The sequence below is a fragment of the Chiloscyllium plagiosum genome, chromosome 3, assembly GCF_004010195.1.
Source record: "Chiloscyllium plagiosum isolate BGI_BamShark_2017 chromosome 3, ASM401019v2, whole genome shotgun sequence".
Classification (NCBI taxonomy): Eukaryota; Metazoa; Chordata; class Chondrichthyes; order Orectolobiformes; family Hemiscylliidae; genus Chiloscyllium; species Chiloscyllium plagiosum.
In genome coordinates, this window is record NC_057712.1 from 3,734,007 (window position 1) to 3,761,074 (window position 27,068).

Sequence of the window (27,068 nt, forward strand, 5' to 3'; positions counted from 1 at the left end):
TGTAATAAGCCAATGACATCTGAAAATAATGCCACGGATTTTGTAATTTGAATTAAGCAGCAGAAACCTCTCTGCAAAGTCCATAAAACCATAAGAAATAGAAGCATGAGCAGATCATTTGGCCCCTTGAACTTAGTCTAACATTAACTAGGATCATGGCTGATCCAACATTCCTCACATCCACTTTCCCCTTAACCCTTCATCCTCTGGCTGATGAAGAATCGATCATCCTCAGCCTTAGATATATACAAGGAATCTTCCCTCAGCTCTCTGTGGCAAAGAATTCCAGAGACTCAAAACTCTGAGAAAAACGATCCTCCTTATCTCAGACTTAAACTGGTGCCCCTTTACTCTGAGACAGTGCCCTCTGGTCCAAGCCTTGCCATGAGGGGAAACATCCTCCCAGCATTGAACCTGTCAAGCCCCATCTAGAATCTGATATGTTTCAATGAGATCACCTCTCATTCTTCAAAACTCCGGTGAGAAGATTCCCAACCTTTGTCCATAAGACAATCCCTCCATATCAAGGATCATCCTGGTTAACTGTCTCTGAACTGCCTCCAATGAAATGATATTGTTCCTTAAATAAGGAAACTAAGACTGTTCACAGTACTCCAGAGGCAATTTCACCAAAACCTTGTCCAGTTGCAGTAAGACTTCCCCTACTCTTAAAGCCCAACCTCCTTGAAATAAAGGCCAACATTCCATTAGCCCTCCTGATAGTCCATGAACACAGTTTTTGATTAGTTTGGATGTGATCTGGTACTTTGTAGCTTCAACATAGAAAGGAATTGGAGAGTTGCTTTAACTCCTGAGTTATACAGGTTTTCTGTAAAAAGGAAATCTAAAATAGTTCTGGTTCGATTTACAAGTTGTATATCTAACTAATAAAAGGAAGGAGAACTTTGTGTCTCTCTCTCCCTTTGAGAGGGTAATGTCCTCATGATGGATCGGAAGATTGTGATCCCACCATTCCATTTCAAATTTTGTTTGTCATCTTCCAAATCTGATCACAGATTTTAAAATTCAACCACTCGCGCTGAGGTTGTGTTTTCAAATGAGAAACCTATTAGCAGGTAAATATATAACTAAATACAATAAGGTGAAGGTTTTGCAGATGTTCCCCATAACCTTGGGAGAAACTGCCACAGAAAAAAATAGGAACTGTTTTCCAGGCTATTTCTCAGAGAATGGCACTGATCTTTTCACTGTGGTTATGGGAAAGGAATGAGAAACTTTTGGAAATGCATTCAGACAATGTTCCCATAGATTCAAGATGGCGATGCCAACCTGGTAAGTCGTGTTCAGGCTTGTTGGAGCCCGTTCACTCCAGGCTGCACCTTTTCTCCATGTGCTTTTCATCTCCTTTTCTTCTTTTTTCTCATCTTCAAGGCTGGAGTGGTGTCAGTGGGGTGGTGGTTGCAATATCAAGGATGTGGATTGGGACTCCTGGTGGCAGTCGTGATGCCTGGACTCTTGGAAGTGGCATTGCCCAGGGCAGAGACTCCTGGTGACGCTCGGCCCAGATCCTGGACTTTGCGTAGTGGCATTGCCCAGGGCGGAGACTCCTGGTGGAGCTAGGCCCGTATTCTGGACTCTTGGTTGTGGCATTGCCCAGGGTGGAGACTCCTGGTGGTGATAGGTCCGTATTCTGGGCTCTTGGGAGTGGTGATGCCCTGGATGGAGACTCCTGGTGGTGGTAGGCCCTGATGGGACACCACTCTCAGTGGTGTCCGGCAGCAGAGGCCTCCTGGGGCAACAGTGTTGTTGTTTCTGTTGCCAGTGGGACTCCTTGAGGCATGGAATACCTTGCAGAGACTTTGCAGAAGCCCTGAAGTCTTGCTTGACACTCCGTTTGAACAGAAGATGGACTCTTATTTAAGTAATTCCTTTTTATTCTCTTTGCAGCTCAAAATGGCAGCAGATTGTGGTGATAAAACACTTTTCAATGTATCTTCAAGATACATTTAACAATAAAACTGTGCATCAATCATTTCTTTATCAATTTCTTTAATTAAGCTGTTAACTTACTTATAATTATGGTAATTAACATTTTAAATAAATCGTTATGTATCGTCATCATTCCCTTTTAAAATGCACTTGTGTTATGACGCTTTCATAACATAAAGGTACAGTTTTTGTTTTAATTCCAGTAGATTAGAAAAGGAATTCTTTGATTAATGACTGGCAACATTGTAAAATAGATGAGACAAAGAATTAAAGGTGCAATTATATTTCTATCATATTTGTATTTTCATACATTCAGTTTGTAAAAGAGTGGGCCTTAAATATTTATCACTATACCTTTTGTCCTGCAAATGATACTTGAACATAGGGATCAACTAAATCTTTGTTTTCTCCAATGAATGCCTTCTTCATGTTAGCCATTATGCTGGTGTTCATCTTTGGAAGCCCCTCTGCTCTGTAGACCTTGACATAATACCTGGCCCACTGCCGCTCTGAGGGTACCCCTTCAGGAAGCAATAGGTTCCTGTTGATAAACAGTCAGATGATAATCATTTGGAAACTGTTGAGAGAAATATATTCACAAAAAGAATGTTTGGGAAGGTGAAGAGCCATGTGTCATTTTGTAGCAGAAACATCACCGATGAGGGGTGTAATATTGCATGATAGCACAATTCACTCCTATTACATCATCTGTTTGATGACAATTTAGGACAGGGTGTAATAAATATTACTTTTCATAGAGAACCGTGCATTTATTAAAATATTTGTATTTGTAAGACAATTTCAAATTTATTCACAAAAATTGTGTACAATGAGTTTACTGAATAGACTCAGAACAGGAACGATCGCAATAGTTAGAGACCTGGCTTTGTTTTGGAAATGGGAATTTCCTGGTTCTTCCAGGCAATACATTTACAAGCAGCGTGGACATGTAAAATAGAACGGGGTCTAGGCCACTGCCTGATGTCCCACCCAATTAGTGGCCTGTGAAAACTGGTTCCTGCACCCACCACATTACCACAGAGAAAAGAAGGAGATTCATCCTTTAGGTGCTGTCCTGTGCCCAGTGGGGGCATGTCCCCCCAGGATGTTACTCCCAATTTGGATATGGCCACTCTGCATCCAGAACCGAAAACCTTACACCTGTGGACCCAACCCCTCCTGGACCAAGAACCCTGGATTTCCCACCAAGTCCGGTTGCTTTCTATCTTCTCCTTGAGACAGCTCAGCAGTGGCTGCCAGCCAATCGGATTGATCAGCAATCCTTGTGGGAGGAACTTCCTTTCTCTGAGAGCTTGTCAAGATCATTTGTTGCATTATTGCAGCAAAACAACTGTTTTTAAAGGCAGCCAGTCTGTGACTGATTGTCCATCAGGGAATGGGGAAGCAACTTGCCTGGTCCCCTGGAAAATTTCAACCCCAAAACTATCCCTGTCACAGAATACTTCCGGTCAGCTTACTTCATAATTACATTTCTGATGATATCATCCAATTAGAAGCCTCCCTCTAGTTTTATGCACACAATTCTTTCGTCACTAAACAAAAATCATGCGGCTATAGCATAACAGCATTTTGTTTCTTGATTGGAGCAAATATAACGAAGTATTTATCAGAGCACAGTATATTGGAGGATGTGCTAGTCAAAATATATACTGCACATCATGAAAAAGGCTTTTCATTTTCACTGCTGTTGAATATAATAACGGAGATTCTTCAGTAAATGCAACTCCTCACCCTTCGATATCATCTTCATCAGTCTCATTAGACTTGTGTGGTGTCTTGATATTATCCCCCTTCCCAACGACAGCTATGTCACACTTTATGTAGCCTTTCACCCCAGTAGTGATGTCCCCAGGGTCAGACAGTATGGCCCATTTGTGGTAGAATTGATGTTCTGTTAAAATAAGTGAAAAATATAGGAAGATTACAAAATTGGAGATTCTGAATTTGATTAAATGTTTGTCACTATCAATTAAAATATACTTTATTTATCAAGTATATAATGAAATAAGATGCTGAGACAGTCAGTGACTGGCAAATCCATTAGTTTGTCAGACGGCAAATGCCTTGTACAAATTAATCCAATTATTATCAAGTATTCTATAAACTGAGTGGAATGCATGCTTGTGAATTACATTTACACTTAATGATATTCTGTCAAAGATAAGATAAACGGCGATGGATAAAACAATTTCTTTTCCATCGTTTGATTGACGTAATGATTCACTTCTGGTGTGGGAAGTGATTTTACAAATGAAACAAAAAAGTAGACATAAACCAGGGAAAAGAGGATGGGGGATTGTGGCACCGGTGTTGGAACTTGCTTGCAGTATAAATTCTCAGAGAGAGTTTAAGTTAGTGGCTGGCGTCTGGACCATAGATTCCACACAATTGTACGTAATTACCTGGCTGTGAATAGATAGTTCCTATATCAAGTTTGAAGGTGCCCACCAATGTCCCACTTCGCAGGAGGTTTTTGGAATGGATTACCTGCAAGAGATTAGAGGTAAATCATTTTGCTGGACCATTCTAGCAAGCACTAAAGTGCCCTAATAATTTAAACAACAAGCAAAGTCAACATTTTTTTCAATAATAGTGGAAAAGGAAATCAATATATTAAGCTTATGTCTTGGGGTCCTAAAATCTGATTGTATTTTTAATTGCACAATGATACTTTCCCTCTGTTCCCCTTTATATTTCTTCTCTGCTGTCAGCCAGGGCTCAGTTGGTAGCACACACGCTTGTGAATGTCAAGGGTCTGGATTCAGGCACAAGGGAGTGCTACACAGTTGACGGTGCCATCTTTCAGAAAGGATGTTTCCACATTTACATAATAATGAAGCTTTCGGATCCTGTTTCATTAGGTTTATTCTTAAATAATATTTACTTTTCATTCTTTCATCTTAACGTTTAATTGCTATCAGTTTTTTTTCAAAATAAGTAAGATGGTTATGTTAAATATGTAAATATTCTCACCGAGAGCTTGACTATTTTATCGAACATGACATCTGGAGATACATGAAAATCAAAGACGAAGTACTGGAGAAAAAAGATGGAAAACAAAGACTTTAGTAACTATCTAACAGCACTCACTGAACATTTGGAAGTTAATACCTACTACGTATTATTTACATAAAACTGTATCAAGGGACATTAAATATGGATGATGACTATCTCATTTATTTAGGTTTGGTGTGGCAATGTGAGTTGTTGCAAACTAACAATAAATGTGAAAAAAGAACATGTTTCCAATGTTTACACATTTTAAAATTTTATTTCAGATTAAGTTAATCTCATGAAACATATTTTTCCAATAAAATTTGAATTATTTCTGTGTCTTCTATGGTAAAGAGTTGAACTTGACAGACTGTTACGGATTGGCACATTGCAGGGCCCATGACAACGGGCTGCGGGACACACTAAAGCTTGGGGCAACTGCTGCCAGGGCGCAGTGGGGAAAGACCATCATCTAAGCTCTTTCTGTCAAAGTAAAATGAGGAGCTGTTAAGATCCAAGACCCCCTGACTGCCTTAAGGGAATGTAAATAGTTTCCTTGCAAGAGTAGGAAACATCTGTCTGGAAACTCTTGAGAAATGTTAAATTCCAGTATATTTTTTCTCTCTGCAAAGTCTCTACAGAGACTTTTTAAAAATTCACTCATGGGATGTGGGCATCGCTGGTTGGGCCAGCATTTATTGCCTGTCCCAAGTTTAGGGTACATTCCCTTCAGTGTGGAAACAGGCCCAACCAGTCCACACCGCCCCTCTGAAGAGTAACCCACCCAGACCCATTTCCCTCTGACTAATGCACCTAACACTATGGGCAATTTAGCATGGCCAATTCACCTGGCCTGCACATCTTTGGACTGTGGGAGGAAACCAGAGCACCCGGAGGAAACCCACGCAGACCCAGGGAGAATGTGCAAAGTCGTCCGAGGCTGTGAGGCAGCAGTGCTCACCACTGAGCCACTGAGCCACCGTGCCTCCCTTGAGAAGGTGGGGATGAGCTGCCTTCAAGAACCGCTGCAGTCCATGTGCTGTAGGCTGACCCACAATGCCATTAGGGAGGGAATTCCAGGAGCTTGACCCAGCAGTGAAGGAACGGTGATATATTTCCAAATCAGGCTGGTGAGTAGCTTGGAGAGGAACTTGCATATGGTGGTGTTTCCATGTATCTGCTGCCCTTGACCTTTGAGATGGAAGTGCTTATGGGTCTGAAGGTGCTTTCTAAGGAACTTTGGTGAATTTCCTTTGTAAGTACTTAGAGATAATGTTATGAATAAAGTAGACTTTTGCAATTAAAAAAAACTTATGAAATAACCCAGAATTTCCCACACCAGTGTTTAATGACTGTTTTACATACTAATTAATAGGCCTCTCACCAACACGAAAGTAATATTAAGGTTAACATATGAAAGCATACAATAAGTGATGGAATATTGTAAGTACTAATGGCTTTAATTTTTATTTGATGTATTTGACCTTTAACAATCAAATCGACTGTTGATCTTTATTTCATCCGGATAAAAGGAGCAGCAGACATTGGTTCTAGATTTCCCTGTTGGAGTTGTTGAAGGTATTTTGTTAACCCTTGAAACTCTGCTGTGTGAAATGTTAACATAACTAGAGAAACTTTGAAAGAGGTATGTTCCAGTGGAGTTGCACATCAAATCTGGTTTTAATTTAGGAAGGAATCATCAATCAAACCAATCATCCTGATCGTATTGGAGCAGAACTTCTAATTAGGGTTGGAAACTTTATGTCTGACTCTGAGTGAGTTAAAAAAAATTCACTTTCCTTCAGCTGACCTCTGTGTGGGAGATTCCTGAACAGGGACTGTCTTTTACCAACCTGTCCAGGAATCCATAAATCCAGCAGCAGAGAAGATCATTGTTAAAACAATTCACCCGTTTTTTTGACCACAGACAGTCATATTCTGAAATGTCAATGTCCAGCAGTAATGTTGACGGCTACTGTGAAATGGTGAGTATGTAAGGTAAGTGAGGGGGGTGGGTTGCATGCCAAGTGGGTGAGAGTGTTATAAACTGTGGGGGGGTGAGGTAGGGTACCAGGTAAGTGGATGAAGGTGCAGATTGAGCGTAAATAAATTGCTGGTACTAGATTGGTTGCCAGTTGGGATTGGGTTCGGAATGGTGTTGGGTTTCAGATCAGAGTGGCTGGGATTAAAGGGAGTTGTTGGGTTGGCAGTATGGTCTGGGGTGGTTGCCAGGCGCCTGGGTTGTTGTTTTGCATTTGGGGAGGTACAGGTTATGGGTGGGGATTGTAAATAAGGAGTCAGGGACTCAATTTAATAGTTACCCAGAAGCTAAGAGAAGATTTAAAAAAAAAAATCTCTTGAGCAATTGTTTAGCTTTAGAGACTTGGAATTCTTTAAATGTAAGGAGATTTCTCAGAGGATTCCAGACATAAGGGAATTTCCCGCCAGAATTGTCAATGTCCTGAGCAAACCTCACAAAGCATCGAGATTTCTGCTTGAGCTCCAGTTTGTGCCGCTACAATGTCTGTCTGCCTATCAGATTATCAGGACCATTACCATGCCTTTGGAAACATGTCTTCCAAACACTTCATGGAAACATATTTCTCTGGTAGGTTTCAATTGACTGAAGTGGAATCAATTTCTGGAAGAGGCAGAGGTGAGTGATTAGCTTGAAAGGAGTGATTTCTGAAGGTGCAGGATTACAGAAGGGCATGTAAAATACAGAAATGCATCACCTCGTTGTAGTATGGGCAGTTTGTTGATTCCTTCATACTTGTATATTTCTTCTCCTCTCCAATTTCAACACAGACAACTGGATCCATGTTCAATCCCACGAGCTGTCTTGCTTCAATGATTGTGATACTCACCTTGAGTGGAAAGAATGAAGAAATAATTAACCTCATGCACCTTTTGTTACTTTAAAATCTTAATTACTTACAGGCAGACTGCTGTAGAAATACAGGAATATCACTACTACAATAAATAGTTCAAAATAATTTCCAATGGTAAAATCATATACTGTAGTCAGATTATATAATTTAATATTTTTCCAATTTGTAAAATATCTTTTCATATGCAGAGAAACTAGTACCAGAAGACTAGATTCATTGGTAATGTGAGAATTGAATAGACTGGGTCCACATTCCTCTGCTGCACTGCTAATCTTCTGCTATAACTTTGGGAGAAACCTTCAGGAACTGCTAGGAAACAGAACGGAAGCAGGTATTTTGGATTTTCACTGACTTCACGAGTTTATGATTTGCTTCCAAAGGGAAGAACCTCCAGCCATCCCCTATTAAGGAAATCAGACCTCTGCTCCAGAAACTCAGCTGATACTTGTTGTAACTGTGATAATTGTTACATCCATTGACATGAGATATACGATCTTCACAATGAAGATGTGGTGGCCACTTGTTATAATTTGCCAACCTGAAAATGATCCATGTATCCAATTCTCTACTTCTTGGTAGCAAGCCAAACTCTATACATACCAACTAATAACCCTCATATATAACTCCACAACCTTTTATGTGGCATCTTATTGAATATTATTTGGAAACCTAAATACATTACATCTACTGGTTGCCCTTTATTCACCTTGTTACCTTATGCTTGTTACTTTTTCAAAGCATTCCATTAAGTTTGTCAAACATGATTTTCCTTTCACAAACATGCTGACTTTGCCTGATTACATTATGATTTTACAAAGGTCCTACTGATGCCTCCTTAATAATGGATTCAAGCATTTCCCTAATAACTGATGTTAGACTAACTGGCCTATAGCTTCCTGCTTTTGGTCTCCCTCCTTGCTTGAGTATTGGTGTCATATTTGCAACTTTCCAATCCACTGGGTACCTTTCTAGAAGTTAAGAACTTCTACTCCACTGACATTTTAAGGAAATCATACATTTTCCTTACTGTAGTACTTCTCGGTCAAAAGCTGTTTTCTTTCATACTCCAATTTCTCCTTTCTTTAAAGATTTCCTTTGCTGTTTTTTAAAATTTCCCAATCCTCAGGCCCACCACTTATCCTTTCTGTATTGTACATCTTTCAATGTACTACCATTCCTGATTTCTTCAGTTAATCATGGTGCATTCTTTTCATAGACCTCCCTCTTCCTTCATGGAAAATATAACTGCTGAGGATTATGAATATCTTCTTAAATATCTACTATGAGTTCCAAACCATCTTACCTTTTAACCCTTTTTTTGATTACTTTAGCTAACGTCATCTTTATACCCTGTAACTGCTTTTATTTAACTTTAAGACCCAAATTTTTTCGCCCTCAAAGTGAAATTGAACATTCTCACCAACAGGCTGCTTTGTTAGGAGACCATTTATTTATCTGACCTCATTTCACATTTCCAGCCCTAGGATTACTTATTCCCTGATTAGTTCTAGAATGAATTGTTCTAGGAAATTGTCACTTCCTATGAATTCATTCTCCATCCTCCCTTTGCTAATTTGATATGAAGATTAAAGTCTTCCATGTTTATTGCAAATCTTCCTGAAAGCCCCCATGATTCTGTGGTTTATACTCTAACCTACGATGTAGCTATTGTTAGGGAGCCCATACAAAACTCCTAGTAGTAACTTCTTTCCCTTGCTATTTCTTACCTCTACCCAAACAAATTCTACCTTTTGATCCTGCAAGCCAAGGCTTTTTTTTTTAACTACCGTACTGATCTCATCACTGATTAACATAGCTACACCACCATCTTGCCTTTATTCTTATCCAGCCTAAACATGAGACATTCAGTTCCCAGCCAGGGTCACTTTGCACCATAATGGTTATCATATCAAACCCATTTCTTTCTATTTGTGTCTTCAAATCATTCATGTACAGCATCCATTCAGATAAATAGCATTTAATTCTGCCTTTTTATCATTTTCCTTACTCTGACCTTATTTACTGATGCACTCTTATGTCTGTACCTTTTGTTCTTCCTTTTGAACGCTTGTTATCATTACCTGAATCAATAAACTGCACCATTGTCTTGTCATTTCTCTTTAGCTTTCAAAATCTCTTCTTATATGAACTGTCCCTTCCCCCTCGTATTTATTTTAAAGCCTTAGCGATTCCATTTGCGAGGCACTGGCCTAAGACATTTCAGGTAAAGTCTGATCCAGTGGTCCAGCTGTCTCCTTCCCCACTGCTGGGGCTAATTCCTCATGAACTCAAACCCATTTCTCCCACACCAAACTTGGAACTCTCAACTTTGAGGATTTTCAGTAGAAAAGCCATTTAGTAGTTCCTTATTTTGGGAAGTATCAAGTAACATTAATGCTAACGATAAGTAAATCAATGCATAAATAATGCTGATATGGGAAATGGGGAACAAAAACAGCAGATGCTCAAACTAAACCAGCAGATCGGTTAATGCATGTGGAGAGAACATGAACTCATGTTTCATGTGTTCTTTACGTCAGAGCTGATTAAAAAGGTTGGGATATATTGTCCTTTAGTTGTATATATTGACACATAAATGAACACTCTGAGCAAAAGTCAACGGATGAATTACCAACTCTGAGAATATTGTTGTGTATTAGATACTAGGTTGAACTGGGGTGATCTGTATGCAGTGTAGAGACTGGCTACAGGTTGGGAATCTGAAAGTTTAAGTGTGCATTTTCAGTGGCTCTTTAACTTAAGTGGGGAATGAGGGACAGTGGAATAAATGTCCACAAATCGCTAAAAGTAGCAAAGAAGTTGTGATGGTGACTGTGAAGGCACTTGGATTCCTGTCCCTTAATCACTGAGATATAGAATATAAGAGCAGGGTGGCTATGCTGAAACTGTAGAAACATGAGTTAGTCTGCAGCATTGGTCCTGTGTACAGTACTGTCACCTCATTACAGAAAAGATAGGGTTGTACTTGATAGGGTACAGAGGAGATTTATAAGATTGTTGCCAAGACTTGAAAAATGTAGCATTGAGGGATGATTGGATGGGGTGGGATAGGCTTGGATTGAATTGTCTCTTTTTTTTAATTATTAGATTCCCTACAGTATGGAAACAGGCCCTTCGGCCCAACAAGTCCACACCGACCCTCCAAACAGCAACCCACCCAGGCCCATTTCCCTCTGCCTAATGCACCTTATACTATGGGCAATGTAGCATGGCCAATTCACCTAACTTGCACATCTTCGGACTGTGGGAGGAAACCCACGCAGACACGGGGAGACCATGCAAACTCCAGGCAGACAGTCGCCTGAGGCTGGAATCAAACTGAGGCTGGGACCCTGGTGCTGAGAGGCAGCAGTGCTAACACCATGCTGCTCTTACGCATTCCCACACCCCAGCTCCTCTCATGATATGGGTTATACAAGCACATTCATAGTCCCCGTCATCACGTACCGACCCTTACTTCTTCCATGACTTGCTATCAACAATCCCTTCGTTTTCCTACCATTCCCTACTCTCCATTCCCCTTCTCTTTCTCCCCCCCCCCCGCCCCCCCCCCCTCCACCGTCCCTCCCTGGGCTCCATCTCTACTTTTCTACTCACCCGTTCTCCTCCGCCCCACATTCTAAGGCAAATACTACTTTTTTTCTAGCTGCTATCAGTTCTGAAGATTTGAAACATTAACTCTGCTTTCTCTCCACAGATGCTGCCAGACCTGCTCAGTTTTTCCAGCCATTTCTGTTTTTATTTCTGATTTCCAGCAGTCACAGTTATTTGACTATTTTGGATAGGCTGGGATTGTTCACCTTGGTACACAGTACACAGAAAGACAACTTTATTGAGATGTACAAAATTGAGAGAGGCCTGGATAGTGAATAGGAAGGGCCTGGTCATTTATTTGGAGAGGTCAGTGACTAGAGAACATAGATTGACAGTGAACGAGTGGAGGGGAGGTGAGGAAAACCTTTTTCACCCAGAGGTTGGTAGGTTTCAGGATCTCACTGACTGAAAGGGTTGTGGAGGAAAGGCCGAAAACACATTTCTAAGGTGCGTGGATCTCTACCTGACGTGTAGTAACCTACAGGACTACAGACCCAATCCTGGACAGGGGGATGGAGCTGAGTGGAACATCTCATGGCTGGCACAGAGATGATGTGTAAAGTTACCTATTTCTGTGCCATTAACCTTCTATGAGTGTATAATTTGAAACATTTCTGTCCCAAGATTATTTAATATGTCATTTCATTGATAATAATTGAGACTGCAGTGAAGCTCATTCCTCTGGCTCTTCTCATTGGTTTATACTATAACACCCTGAATGACAGGAGGTTTCAGTTCAGCATCCAACTGCTCTCACTTGCTCGGGGGAGTTATTTGGATGGTAACTGGGTTTTATTTTCTTTATACTAGCATAGACTAGTAATCCCTGGATCTTCTAGTCTGCTTAATTACTGTAAATCAATATCTGATCTATGCTATTTAATATTTGATGTAATTTAATTCAGCATCTCCTCAGCTACTTTCCATCTGTGTTGTAGGAAATGAGTTTTTCTATAACCTTTCTAGAATGCTCAGCCTTTCCCGTACCCTGCCTTATACTTGGGATTATTCTCCTTTCTCTTCTAGCTTAAGAAGACATACATTGATTGTCATTAGAGAAATAACTGCTGCCTTTGTAGTGAGATCAGGTTGAAGTTGGTCATCAAAGATGTCAGTGACCATCCACAATCTTCAGGCATTATAACCAGACCGAGGAGGTGGTCAGAGGACATCACTGGAACCTTACACACACTGATCTCAGCCGATGTGACCAGAGATCAGTTTAATTTGATTTTTTGTTGTCACATGTACCTCAGTACATTGAAAAGTTTTGTTTTGCAAGCAGTACAGCAGATCATTATAAACAAATGCTATACACATGCTCACTAGCTATCTACTCCACACCCATACAATGTGTTGTAATATTTTGTGATTTAAAAAAAATTGCTTCACTACATTGTCTAGTCAGTTTCTCCAAGTAATTTTATAGATTTCAATTTGCTAATACCATATGAATTATTTTCTACTTCTGTTGCAGATTTTATGTGTAATATTTTACATTGATCAGTAAACTTTGTATCCTCAGCTATTTTGTTATAACAACATTGTACCTATCAGCTTCAAGCAAGGTAAATTGCACTGGCTATTGATCTGACTAACAGGAGCAATGCCTCAGGATATTAGATTGAGGATGAAGTGAAATAAAAATACTGATCTTGTCTTGCTGGATCTGTCTTCAAACTCTGAGACAATTGATATTATTGACATTCCAGCAATCCTCAGTACTACAACTAAAGAAAGCTATGTGAAACCGTGTCAGTAAAGGGTAAAAAAGGACCAAATATGAACTAAATCTTTAATTCAACAGCCACACTCTCCTTTGACAGATATACAGGAATTATTGATGAGAAATAATGAAATCCATAATCCTCAGATCTGATGGATACTAATTAAAGATATATAAATTGAAATAAGGGCAAAAATTTCCCAACAAGCAGCTACAGATTTGAAATAAAAAGGCTAATTAACTCAGCAGTCAAGAGAATGTAATTACAGGAGTTTCATTAATTCAGGAGTAGGGCAAAGTGTTTAAGTAAGTTTGAAATTGGATTTACCACTCTAATTGCTAGCAGAACTATATCCCTCATCACGATTACCCTCTGGAAAAAATTTCTATGTGTCTTAACGAGTACTTTGCATCGGTATTCACCGAGGAGAGAGACATGATGGATGTTGAGGTTAGGGATAGATGTTTGAATACTCTCGGTCAAGTTGGCATAGGGAGGAAGTGTTGGGTATTCTAAGAGGCATTAAGGTGGACAAGTCCCCAGGACTGGATGGGATCTATCCTCGGTTACTGAGGGAAGTGGGAGAGGAAATAGCTGGGGCCTTCACAGATATCTTTGCAGCATCCTTGAACACGGGTGAAGTTCCAGAGAACTAGCAAGTTGCTAATGTTGTCCCCTTGTTTAAGAAGGGTAGCAGAGATAATCCAAGTAATTATAGACCAGTGAGCCTGACGTCAGTGGTAGGAAAGCTGCTGGAGAAGATACTGAGGGATAGGACCTATTCCCATTTGGAAGAAAATGGGTTATCAGTGATAAGCAACATGGTTTTGTTCAGGAAAGGTCATGTCTTACCAAGTTAATAGAATTCTTTGAGGAGGTGACAAAGTTGATTGATGAGGGAAGGGCTGTAGATGTCATATACATGGACCTCAGTAAGGTGTTAGGCTTATGGTAGGCTGATGGACAAAGTGAAGTTGCAATGGATCCAGGGTGTACTAGCTAGACGGATATAGAACTGGCTGGGCAAGAGGAGTCAGAGAATAGTAGGAGTAGTTTTTCAAAATGGAGAACTGTGACCAGCAGTGTTCCACAGGGATCCATTCTGGGACCACTGTTGTTTGCGATATACATAAATGATCTGGAGGAAGGTATAGGTGGTTTGATTAGCAAGTTTGAAGATGACACCAAGGTTGGTGGAGTAGCAGATAGTGAAGGCGACTGTCAGAGAATACAGCAGAATACAGATAGATTGATTGGAGAGTTGGGCAGAGAATTGGCAGATGGCGTTCATCCGGTCAAATGCGAGGTGAAGCATTTTGGAAGATCTAGTTCAAGAGTGAACTATACGGTAAATGGAAAAGCCCTGGGGAAAATTTATATACAGAGAGATCTAAGTGTTCAGGTCCATGGTACCCTGAAGGTGGCACCACAGGTCAATAGAGTGGTCAAGAAGACATGCTTTCCTTCATACTTTGGAGAGGGTGCAGAGGAGGTTCACTGGGATGTTGCCTGGTATTGTGGGTGCTAGCTATGAAAAGAGGTTGAGTAGGTTAGGATTATTTTCAACAGAAAGACTGAAGTTGAGGGAGGACCTGATTGAGGTCTACAAATTCTTGATAGGTATAGACAGGGTGGATAGCAAGAAACTTTTTCCCAGAGTGGGCGACTCAACTAAAAGAGGTCACGAGTTCAAAGTGAGAGGAGAAGCGTTTAAGGGAGGTATGCGTGGGAAGTTCTTTACACAGAGGGTGGTGAGTGCCTGGAATGTGTTGCCAGCGAAGGTGGTAGAGGCGGGCACCATAGCATCATTTAAGATCCTTAGAAAATAGGCGACAGGTTTAGATGGAGGATCTGGATCGGCGCAGGCTTGGAGGGCCGAAGGGCCTGTTCCTGTGCTGTAATGTTCTTTGTTCTTGTTCTTTGTTCTTTCTTTGTGTCCTGAACAATACAACTCGAGCACTATATACCAAATTAGAAATGAATAAGTGCATTTCATAAATTATTATGGAGATAAGGAAAAATAATTTAGCATGATTGACAAGTGCATTAATTCGCATGTTGTCAGATTTAACAAGAAATGCAATTGACTGCATAATTTACATTTCTCTCATAAAGTCCCTGTGAGCAGAGAGATGCTCTGTCAGAACAAATTTCGAATATTCACAGTTTCGGTTGAACTCCTTGCTTCTTCTAGGAAGTTCATTTATGATCGATGATTCAAATCCATTCTGTTTCTTCCAGCTTGAGAGCCCACAATTCATCTTTACACGCCTTAGAACCAGCCACAAACTACTCAGTTTTCTATCTTGCAAAGAAATCCCTGTAACTTACTTGGTAGTCCTGGGGTCGGCCTGCACTGGGTTCCATTTTGATATCAGGTTTTGACCTGTGAATAAATTCAAAACAATTGAATTTTCAGAATGAGACAAGCAATAATAGGGCTTATTGCTACATGTTTCAGGAAATTTCATAATCGTTAAATGGTTTCAAATACCTAGCTGTTTTAGTTTTAGAAGCTTTATTTTTAAATGATTGATTATTTTATCTGTCTGTAGTAGACTAGAGTTGTTTTCACAAACTGGAAAGTTATGAATGAATCACTTTTAAAAAAAAAGATTTTTATTTACACATCCAGCTGCTGTTACTGGATTCATTGCTTCTATACAGCGTTTAGTGGGTGAATGGGTGGGGGGGGGGTGACATGGATATTCATGGGGTTGTTTGGTGCACTTACACTAGCATTGGGGAAATTGGATGGGAGGATGCAATATGCTGGTGTGGAGTGGGGGAGGGACATGAGGAACCATGGGAGGTGTTTTGAGATCTACCTTCGCATAGGGCATGAGGGGTCATTAATATTGAGTGCACCCTCAATTTACTCAGAGTCATAAAACACGGAAACAAATCCTTTGGTCCAATTTGTAATGCCGACCAAGTTACCGAAACTAAAATAGTCTCATTTGCTACATTTGGCCCATATGTCTCTAAATCTTTTTCTATTCATGTACCCGTCCTAATGTCTTTTAAAATGTTGTAACTGTATCACATCTACCACTTCCCCTAGCAGTTCATTCCACATGCAGACCACCCTCTGTGTGGAAAGGTTATCTCTCGGGTCCCTTCTAATACTCTCACCTTGAAAATATGCCCTCTAGTTTTTAACTGCCCTACCTTAGGGAAAAGCCCTTTGCTACTCACATTATCTGTGCCCCTCATACAGTCATACAACACAGAAACAGACCCTTCGGTCCAACCAGTCCATGCTGAACATAATCCCAAACTAAACTAGTCCCACCTGCCTGTTCCTTGCCCATATCCCTCCAAACCTTTCCTATTCGTGTCTTTATCGAGGTGTCGTTTAAACGTTGTAACTGTGCCCATTGTAACTTCCTTGGGAAGTTCATTCCACATACAAACCACCCTCTATGTAAAAGATATCCCCTCATGTCCTTTTTAAAATCTCTCTCCTCTCAGCTTGAAAACATGCCTTCTCGTCTTGATACCAACCCCCATCCTAGGAAAAAGACACCTACCATTAACAGTATCTATACCCCTCAAGATTTTATAAACCTCTGTCAGGTTACCCTCTCAACCTCCTCTGCTCCAATTCACCTTCCTTCGGAATCCTCCCCTGTTTATATCACAATATTGCAATATGATTTGTTAAGGAGCTTCCCTGTTGGTTTCTCGACTTGCTCAGGTCCGAGATACTGTTTCTTACACTGTCACATTCTCACTGACTCAGTGAGTAAAAACGTTCTGATCTGAGGCTTGCAGGGACTATCAGATGGAGTAAAATACAGTCTATCGTGAAGTATCCAAGACTTAATATGAATACACTAGGGGCAGGCAGTAGTTACCAAGCAGTATTACTTTTCATCAGGTTGCAACTTTACAACTGAACTGTAGAAATATGTTTCCAAATTTGCTCCATTTAAGGAAGCTCCATTTCAAAACCCTATTGCAGGAAATTTAGTCAGTGTATGGATAGGTGTGTAGTGGACGGATATGTATGCAGTGGATGGATACATAAGCTGTGCATGGGTACGTGTGCAGTGGATGGATATGTGTGCAGCGGATGGATACGTGTGCAGTGGATGGGTACGTGTGCAGTGGATGGGTACGTGTGCAGTGGATGGATACGTGTACTGTGTATGGGTACGTGTGCAATGGATGGATACGTATGCTGTGTATGGGTACGTGTGCTGTGTACGGATACGTCTGCAGTGGATGAATATGTGTGTTGTGAATGGGTACATGTGCTGTGTATGGGTACATGTGCTGTGTATGGGTACGTGTGCACTGGATGGATACGTGTGCTGTGTATGGGTATGTGTGCTGTGTATGGATATGTGGGCAGTGGATGGATACGTGTGCTGTATATGGGTACATGTGCAGTGGATGGGTATGTGCGCAGTGGATGGATATGTGTGCTGTGAATGGGTACGTGTGCTGTGAATGGGTACGTGTGCTGTGGATGGATATGTGTGCACTGGATTGATACGTGTGCACTGGATGGATACGTGTGCTGTGTATGGGTATGTGTGCAGTGGATGGATACGTGTGCTGTGAATGGGTATGTGTGCAGTGGATGGATACGCGTGCAGTATATGGGCACATGTGCTGTGGATGGGTACGTGTGCTGTGGATGGGTACGCGTGCTGTAGATGGGTATGTGTGAGTGGTTACCTCTTGTTTGAGACGTTGGTGGTGACTGCAGTGACAGAAGCCAGTGAGATGGTGTCAGGGTCCAGGCCACCTCCGAGCCGCATAGCCTTTCTGTCCAGATCCTCCGTTTCCAGGACAGCGGGTTCATCTGGAAGAATCAAAGCAGTTTCTGTTCAATCAAATGGATCCAGAACTCCTTACATTGACAGAGATAGTTCAGAAGAGTATATAGTCTAAGTTATAAAAATGATAAATCAGGAGGGTCACTGTAAAATTAAGAAATCAGTGAAGATATTAGATTTCTGCCCAGGTCTGAACTGTGCGTATGGTAAAGCAGAGAATACAGCAATACACCCAAATAATATCCAGAGGGTAACAGCGACAGGCGGAGTGAGAATTGGAACAGGCATTTTGAAGATTTAGAGATTGTGCAGCAGTTGGGTCACTTTGCTTTTAAAACAGGCTCTGTCCTATTGTCAGTGGGTCCCGGATTTTAAATGTGAACACAGTCACAGATATCAACAGGAGCACCAACTAAAATACAAAACCGGGGGCGATGACAATGTGCAACTGAACTAAAATACATTGTGATGATGCTGTGGCTTTTAGAGATGTGTTTTGTCCTGGGTTTTCTTTAAAACAGAGTTTGGAGGACAGGTAACGAGCAGTCTATGAGAAGATAAACAACTTGTGAGGCCTTGGGTGCTTTTTTTTTAAAAGGCTTGAACAATAGAAGCAGCCTGAGTGGGTGTGGTCAACTCCCATCCACATAACCAGAGATTTTAGGTTTAGCTTTCAGCAGTTGCTTTTGGGGTCTTGATTCCTCTCTCAATTACAGCCAAATGCTAGGGGCTCTCCTCCTAGGTGACTGGAGTTACATGTGAGACAAAATCTGTCACCTGAACTTGCCTTTTGGCAAGGGTATGTTTATGGGATGTTACTACTTTGGAACAGCTAATTAGTAATAGTTACTGCATCTATTATTCTGTTAGGTTTTCCATAATTCCTAGTTCTGATTTCTTTGGTTGTATTTTAACTATAGCTCTTGAATAAGTTGTGTTTTGTTTGATGTTGAGTAGTTTGACCAATCGATTGCATCTAGAACACAGCACCTAGCACTTACCCTTAAAATAAGAAAACGTTAGGATCTAGGCTACCTTCTTAAAACATATAGAGGCAGTCTGGTCTGGTCTATAACAATATCCATTATGGGAGTTAGGGAGATTCAAGTGATGGATGGGTGTGGTGGAAAAGTACAAGTGATAATGAAGATTGCAAAGAATAACAAGGAATGATCAAGAATAGATTTGCTATGATTTACTACTGTCACGTGTACTGAGGTACAGTGCAAAATGTTGTCTTATGTACTTTACAGGCAGATCATACTGTACAAGCGCATCAGGGTAACAGGACCGAGTGCAAGATATAATGTTTCCGCTGGCAAGGGGAGTTACAGAGGGGATGCAGTAGATGGTAGCCTGATTGCATTCATTACCAATAAAGGCAGACACAGGAAAGCACTTTCTTATTAATGCTTTAATGTTTTAGTAATACAGAGGAACCTCAATTATCTGAATATCAATCATCCGAATTTCGGATTACCCGAAGAAGATCTCAAGGTCTTGACAAAAACATTACATCAAAGAAGTGTTTCCAACACTGATCGTATCTTTTGTTTAAAATGATTAAAAATGAACTTGACTTACTGAAAAGCTGCTGAGAATAGTCCTGGACATCAATGGGAGCCCAGGCACCGTCTCCAAATGACTGACTGCCCGCCCTCTCTCTCTCTCCCCCCACACTTTCCCTACAGTTCAACACAGGAGTGTATCCTAAACCCCCCTTTCCCAGATAATCTCTCCAACATTGCGTGGAACTTGTCAAAAAGTTGCAGTAAAGAGTTGTGCGTGTGCTATTTTGAGACCCCCCCCCCCACCAAAAGGCAACAGCAGTCTTGCTGTTGGTGTCCAGTCTGGCTGCCCCCCGGGGGACGATGGGAGGGGAAAGGTGTTTGGTGGGGATGGACGAGGGTCTGACAGGGGTCGGGGCGCACGGCTGGTGGGGCAAGCAGGTCGAACGGGGACAGGGGGTGGATGGAGGGCGGAGTTGGGGTTGGGGGGATCAGCTTCAGCAATGCTGCAGGCCCCTTACACACAAGTGTGTGTCTGCTCAGAAAGAGACCCTGAGAGAGAGGGAACGAGGCATGCAGACCGAGGAAAAAGGAACCTTCAGAGTCCCAGAGGAGAGGCATTGAATCAGTTATCCAAATAATCAATTATCTGAACGAAATACTGCTCGCTCATCTCCTTCAGATAATCGAGGTTCCTCTGAATTCTGTTAAACAGCACATTTCCCCACAGTTCTGTTAACTGTTTTTCTGATATCTTGTTCCTTTCATTGTTTGTTGATTGATCTAATCTTCTTTCCTGTATTAGCATATAGTCCTGTCATGAACTTCACTGGTAATGTTTCGTTAATTTTTTATTCACTTCTAATCATGTTATTCCTTCTTCTTATTACAGATGTTGTGGTTAAGGGAAGGTTTGAAGTTGCATTTAAGGTTTAAAGCAATTATTCAGGCCTTTTCAAAGGAGGGAATCATTAATGCCTCAGGTAACGTGTGGCTTTGGGTGAGAAGGTAATAGTCCCTGACGCTGACACAGGGGTGGGGTTCGATACAATTACTCTCATTACGAGTACCAGTGATGAATGTAACTAATTTTGGGTTTACACTCCAACTAGAACAGTTGAATTTACATCATGGCTTACACAAATCATGAATATAATCACTGAACAGAGAGTAGGTTGGAACAATAGAAACTCTGGAATTTAAATAGCCAGTATGATCTTTTCATGGTCTTTCTGGTGTATTGAAAAAGGCTTTGCTTTAGAATACACGCACTCTAGCACACCTTGTCTGACTGATTGGGAATTTGCTCGGATGTCCCTTTTTTATATTTTTTGATTCATTGAATTTATTGTACTTTGTTCGTACTTTACCATGATGACTTTTACATTTAACCTCAAAGGCAGAATATAAACTAAGTTACTGAAGGAATGTGCACCAAGGAGCGTTGGACCAAATTTAAGCTTCAGCCTACTGAACAGCATTCTAACTGAAAAGTTTCTGAAGGCACAGAGGACGGCACGGTGGCACAGTGGTTAGCACTGCTGCCTCTCAGCGCCTGAGACCCGGGTTCAATTCCCGCCTCAGGCGACTGACTGTGTGGAGTTCTCCCCGTGTCTGCGTGGATTTCCTCCGGGTGCTCCGGTTTCCTCCCACAGTCCAAAGATGTGCAGGGTCAGGTGAATTGGCCATGCTAAATTGCCCGTAGTGTTAGGTAAGGGGTAAACGTAGGGGTATGGGTGGGTTACGCTTCGGCGGGTCGGTGTGGACTTGTTGGGCCGAAGGGCCTGTTTCCACACTGTAAGTAATCTAATCTAATCTAGTGAGATATATCGCCGTTCTTTCACTGTCACTGGGTCAAAATCCTGGAATTCCCTCCCTAAGGACATTATGGGTCAACCAACAGCATGTAGACTGCAGCAGGTCAAGAAGGCAGCTCACCCCCACCTTCTCAAGAGCAACTAGGGACGGGCAGTAACTACTTGCCCAGCTAATGATTCCGGAATCCCATGAATGAATAAAATAAAATAAAGTGCTATTATTGGTTTCTAAACTGCCGATTACTGTACATTGATTATATCATCTCAGTTTCCTATGATCCTCTTTAAAAAGGCATGAAATCCTTTTTCAATTAAAACATGATATTGGATTATTTAAGATATTGAACACAAAGGCATTGAATTAATTGGACTTTAAAATTATGATGAAAATACAATTTCTAATGTAATGTCACCAATTTTTATGCTATTTTGGGTGTCAATGATAAGCTTTAACTGGAGAAGTTATGATATCAGGAAGGATTCTGGGAGAAACAGTGTGACAAATATTCCTTGTAATCCAATACCTTATGACTGAAAAGTGGCTCTGTATCAATAAATGAATGGCCATCCATAATGTCTTAGAAGTGGACTTGGTTTGGAGAGTATATTTTTGTTTTGGTAGTAGTGGGGGTGAGTGTTTTCTTTATTGCTCACTTAATGGGACACTGAGAGGTATGAAGCGAATTGAAGCTGTAGCAAAATACTGAAATGAAAGAATCAAGGAGTCGATCAAACTAACACATTGAGCTAAATAGCAGCTGATTACCCTTTAAGTTAGCAGGCAACCTACTGGAAAGAGATTGGTTCATTCTTCTGAGGATTAGATTTCTTTCAGAAGATGGTATTTGGGATCCAGTATACAAATAAGGCTTTGTAAGTCGAAGAAGTGACATTGGATCCATGGTCTCTAAAGCTTTGCATCACTGAGATATATTTCACTTCATCACTTCATCTGATGTAGGCTGATTGATTGCTTTGATGACTCAGTTGTTTGAGGGGACAACAATAAAGTTACTATTAGGCTGGCAGTAGATGTATTTCCAAACTGGATTTTTTCATATTTATTGTGCAGTTTGAAGGCTAATTTTGGGCTGAAAGTTCCCATTTTTTTGGCATTTTTTGACTGGCACTCATTAAGCAAACTTTTCTCAATCTTCATCTTGTTACTTATGAGACTGGCATCTTCCGTGCCTGCGTTGTGAAATTGTGTGGCAAGAAAAAGGAAGGTGAGCTCATCGCTGCTAGGTCTTTGCAGAGTTTGTGCCACTGCACATCCGTAGAACTGGAAGGTGTTGGAAAGTATTTTTTAAATATTCACTTTGACACAGGCAGAGGAAACGGAACAGTTGATGTAGAAGACCAGTGCAAACAAAAAAAAAACGGGTTATTAATCGTGGGGAAAGACAATAACATAGATGTAAAGGAGGGTAATAAAAAGGACGATTAATGAGATGCAGATTCCTGGAAAAAGAGGTAAATGCCACTTTATTGGAGAGATTCTGAAAATGCCATTTAAACCACGAGGGTCAAAATCAGAATTTTATTTCCTAAACATTGAGATTTTTTTTGAAGCCATATTTCCCATATTTCCTGACATTGTCCACATTACTCAAGGGAGTGGAATGTTCTGTCCTTGGAATACTTGCTGAAAGCCTAGTTTGCTGTAGACCCAGGTATGCTGACTGATACAAACAAACAGTTTGTCCTTAAATGTTTTCATGAAGGCTTTCTTATATTTTACAAAGTAATCACTGCAAGGTAACTTTAATTTTTCTCTTCATGAATCCACAGTGAGTCGTATGAATCAGTGTGGGATTGTTGCTTATTCATACAGAACAGTAGAAAGTGCGTTTTATATAAAATCTTCAATATTTAGAGGTGATAATAGCTCAGTTTAGAGAGATTTGTTTTCACTTATATATGCATTTTTCATATTTTTGTTTCCTCATGTGAGTTACTGTTAGTCATTTATAAATAATGTACTGCAGGGCACTCCTTAAAAAGGTCAGCTTTTATTGAAACTGGATGAAATTTTCTGATGGAATTGTGTCAGTTTGGTGTGAAAGAGAAATTAAACTTTAGCAGAAGTGTACCTGCATGGCCCTTCTTATGATCATCTTTAGCATGACGTGCCTTTCCAAGCTTCATTCCTGAAAATACTCCTTTGCCACTTGTTCTGTAAAATAACAAATTCTCAGATAAGTTTTATCACATTTAGCAGATTCCATGGCTATGATGTATTCAAACTGGCCTAGCAATTCTGTTTCATCACGTTGGGTTTTGGTGCAATTGAGTCAAGTCAGTGTCACCAGCACAGAAACTCACAGAATTCTAAAGATAATTTTCACACAGTGCTTCCTCAAACTTGTGCAATGTTTTGTGTGTTCTCAAAGTAGCACATATTAGATGGTCTAAAATTGGCCAAACTGTTACAGAAGGATTCATTAGCATTGGGAGAATTGGATATTTGTTTCTTTTGAGGTCTTCGGAGAAGCTTTAAAATAAAGTGATTATTTTCATTGCAAGGACATTAAAAAGTAAGCTTTTTTCTTTTAATTTACAAGAAAATAGTAACCCTGACATTTGTTCACCTGTTTTTAATGTTGAAGAGATAGGGATTGAGTTGTATCAATAACTTCAAAGGTTTTCATATATTCAACTCTGAAGGATTGGTTTATTCAGCTGTGCAATGCACTTCCATTATAAATGCCTGCTTAATTCAATATGCACTAACAGATTGTATTGATAACAGGAGTTATCAATACAATCAAATCTTATTATGCATGCTTGGCTGAGCTCCAACCACACTAATAGTTTAGTTCAACAGAGATGTTGAAACAGCCGTAAAGAGGATTTTGTCTTTACTTAAAATCATCAAACTATGACCACCTAATAGGATGATGATTTTTTTAAATACTGTTCTACAGTTTCATAAACATCTTGAAGACTTTCTATTGTGTTCAAGGCACATGGTTGATACTGAGTGAGTGGATATGGGGATTGAGCAGAATGGGAGGGGATGCATAGATATGAGTGCCATGGAGCGGATACTGTAGGTGAGTGATTTGGAGTGATGGCATGGGAGATTGATGACAGGCGGTCCCAAGGCCATCTATGAAATTGAGCTGAGGTCCCTATGAGTCAGGATGAGTCTTCTAACAGGATTCTTATGTTCGGAAATGGTCTGACTCATGAGTTTAAACTTGAATATGAAATTTAGGAATTTGGACTTGATTGGGTATATGACTGGACCACACATCTGATCTCAGGGATCTCTGTACATTAACAAGTACATTAGCATTTGTCTGCCAGTTTTCCTTTCATCAGAACACGGAGGGTGTTGCATCCAGAGTGAATTCCGAACTGAACACACCGGGAAGAATGTTTTCAGGAATTGCGTCTGGAGTTTAATGGGGGTGGTTGAATTGACAGAACAATTCTCAAGCTTGCCCCAATATTGCTCAGAGGTCCAGGCAATTTGAGTTCTCATGTACCTTTTAAATACAAAGCTCAACAATCCCCAACATGAACGCTGTGCGAAGGTTCCAGAAAGGAGATCAGGATGGGAACCTACATCGACCAGCCTTGGGTGTTCAGGTAGATGTTGGTGGGACAGGAGGTGGGGCTCAATCACAGTCAAAGATGGATACTCAGGTCGCAAGTGAGACTCACCCCACAGGCCCCACAAAGAAACCATTTTTAAAAACTTTACCACTTTAGTGCTTTTTTGTGTCATTACTCCCTCACAGTGTGGTTCTCTGGTGAGTCTAGCACGAGTCTGTCAGTCTCACAAGGCAAAGTTAAAATGGCATCAGGACCTGATTGACATCACCAGACTCCAGTATTTTCACTTTAACAAGGAGTTTCATTGTTGGTGACAAGGATTTAAATGCCAGCTTGTGAGAAAATGGACGGCATCAAACCAGAAAATAGGATAATGCCTCTTAAACCTCCTAACCCCCCCCTCCCCCATTTGGCTCATTTGCATCCCATGGGATGATGTTAACCCTTAATGTTTGACTTGGAACTAATTCCCTAAATAGAAAACGTTTCCTATTTCAAATGTTCCAGATTTTACTTTGGTAAAATGTTCGATCGCATTTTATTTGCTTCTAATAATACAATAACTTAATCCTAATAAATATCAAAAAATATTGTTTATATTTTTATTATATTTAAGGGAATGGATATAAAAACACCATGTTAACCAATTACAACAGAAACAATGGTCAGTGACAAGAAAATGTTTCAGAATCCCACTTCTATAATCATTTCAATGTTTTGCTTAAAAAAAGTATTTTGTAATTTGTTAATGAGGTGTGTAATGGATCAAAATTCTATGAAACAGTATTCCAAAATATTAATGGCAGAAGTATAACATGGAAGCTAAAATAAGTTGAAGAAGAACTATCAGTTTGAAAACCTCTCAAAAATAAAAACAGGAAATTGCTGGAGAAACTCAACAGGTCTGGCAGCACCTGTTTGGAGAGAAAACAGAGTTAGCATTTTGGGTCCCATGACCCTTCAGAATTTCTCAGGTTTGCACAGGATATATATCACCGTCATGAAAGTTGTTATTGCACTGTATTAAAATAAGTGAAGCCCCTTCCAATAACTTCACTTTTTCTTTACTCATTTATTTTTTGACTTCCCTTCTTTTGAAACACAATTCCCTGCTGCTATTCACTGCAAAAAAAAAAACACAATGTTTCACTTCTTCCAAGTTAACAGTTTAATGATGTTGTGAACTAAATACAGGTATATTAAAGAAAATTGCCAAACTATATGACTTTTGGACAACTGGACAATAGCCTGGCTGCTGTGTTACTGATTTCTCAGTTAGAAGATTAACTTTTTCCATTGATTCATGAGTTCTATCAATGCTAAATAGAGTCATTGAGTAACAGAGCTGTACTGCACGGAAACAGACCCTTCGGTCCAACCTGTCCATGCCGAACAGATATCCCAACCCAATCTAGTCCCACCTGCCAGCACCCGGCCCATATCCCTCCAAACCCTTCCTATTCATATATCCATCAAAATGCCTCTTAAATGTTGCAATTGTACCAGCCTCCGCCACTTCCTCTGGCAGCTCATTCCATACACGTAATAACCCTCTTGAGTGAAAAAGGTGCCCCTTAGGTCTCCCTTATATTTTTCCCCTCTCGCTCTAAATCTATGCCCTCTAGTTCTGGACTTCTCCACCCCAGGGAATGCCCCTCATGATTTTACTTCTCCACCCCAGGGAATGCCCCTCATGATTTTATAAACCTCTATAAAGGTCACCCCCTCAGTCTCCGATGCTCCAGGGACAACAGCCCCAGCCTATTCAACCTCTCCTTATAGCTCAAATCCTCCAATCCTGGCAACATCCTTGTAAATCTTTTCTGAACCCTTTCTAGTTTCACAACATCTCTCCAATAGGAAGGAGAGCAGAATTATTCTAAAAGTGGCCTAACCAATGTTCTGTACAGCCTCAACCTGACCTCCCAACTCCTGTACTCAATACGCTGATCAATAAAGGAAAGCATTCCAAACGCCTTCTTCACTATCCTATCTACCTGCGACTCCACTTTCAAGGAGCTATGAACCTGCACTCCAAGGTCTGTTTGTTCAGCAACACTCCCTAGGACCTTACCATTAAGTGTACAAGTCCTGCTAAGATTTGCTTTCCCAAAATGCAGCACCTCGCATAAACTCCATCTGCCACTTCTCAGCCTATTGGCTTATCTGGTCAAGATCCTGTTGTAATCTG

The 27,068-nt window shown here is 40.6% G+C and overlaps 1 protein-coding gene across 8 annotated transcripts in view; it reads right to left on the bottom strand.

Annotated features, from left to right (window-relative positions):
* otofa (otoferlin a) overlaps positions 1 to 27,068 on the bottom strand; it is a 373,830-nt gene that overhangs the window by 122,566 nt on the left and 224,196 nt on the right. For all 8 annotated transcript variants that reach the window (XM_043676366.1, XM_043676329.1, XM_043676363.1 and 5 more), the window contains exons 7-14: positions 23,407 to 23,489; positions 17,888 to 18,014; positions 15,530 to 15,584; positions 7,701 to 7,832; positions 4,945 to 5,007; positions 4,374 to 4,458; positions 3,703 to 3,862; positions 2,305 to 2,491 (exon numbers count right to left, since the gene is read on the bottom strand). In XM_043676366.1, the coding sequence (XP_043532301.1) occupies positions 2,305 to 2,491; positions 3,703 to 3,862; positions 4,374 to 4,458; positions 4,945 to 5,007; positions 7,701 to 7,832; positions 15,530 to 15,584; positions 17,888 to 18,014; positions 23,407 to 23,489 (892 nt within the window). The remainder of the gene's footprint in view (positions 1 to 2,304; positions 2,492 to 3,702; positions 3,863 to 4,373; positions 4,459 to 4,944; positions 5,008 to 7,700; positions 7,833 to 15,529; positions 15,585 to 17,887; positions 18,015 to 23,406; positions 23,490 to 27,068) is intronic.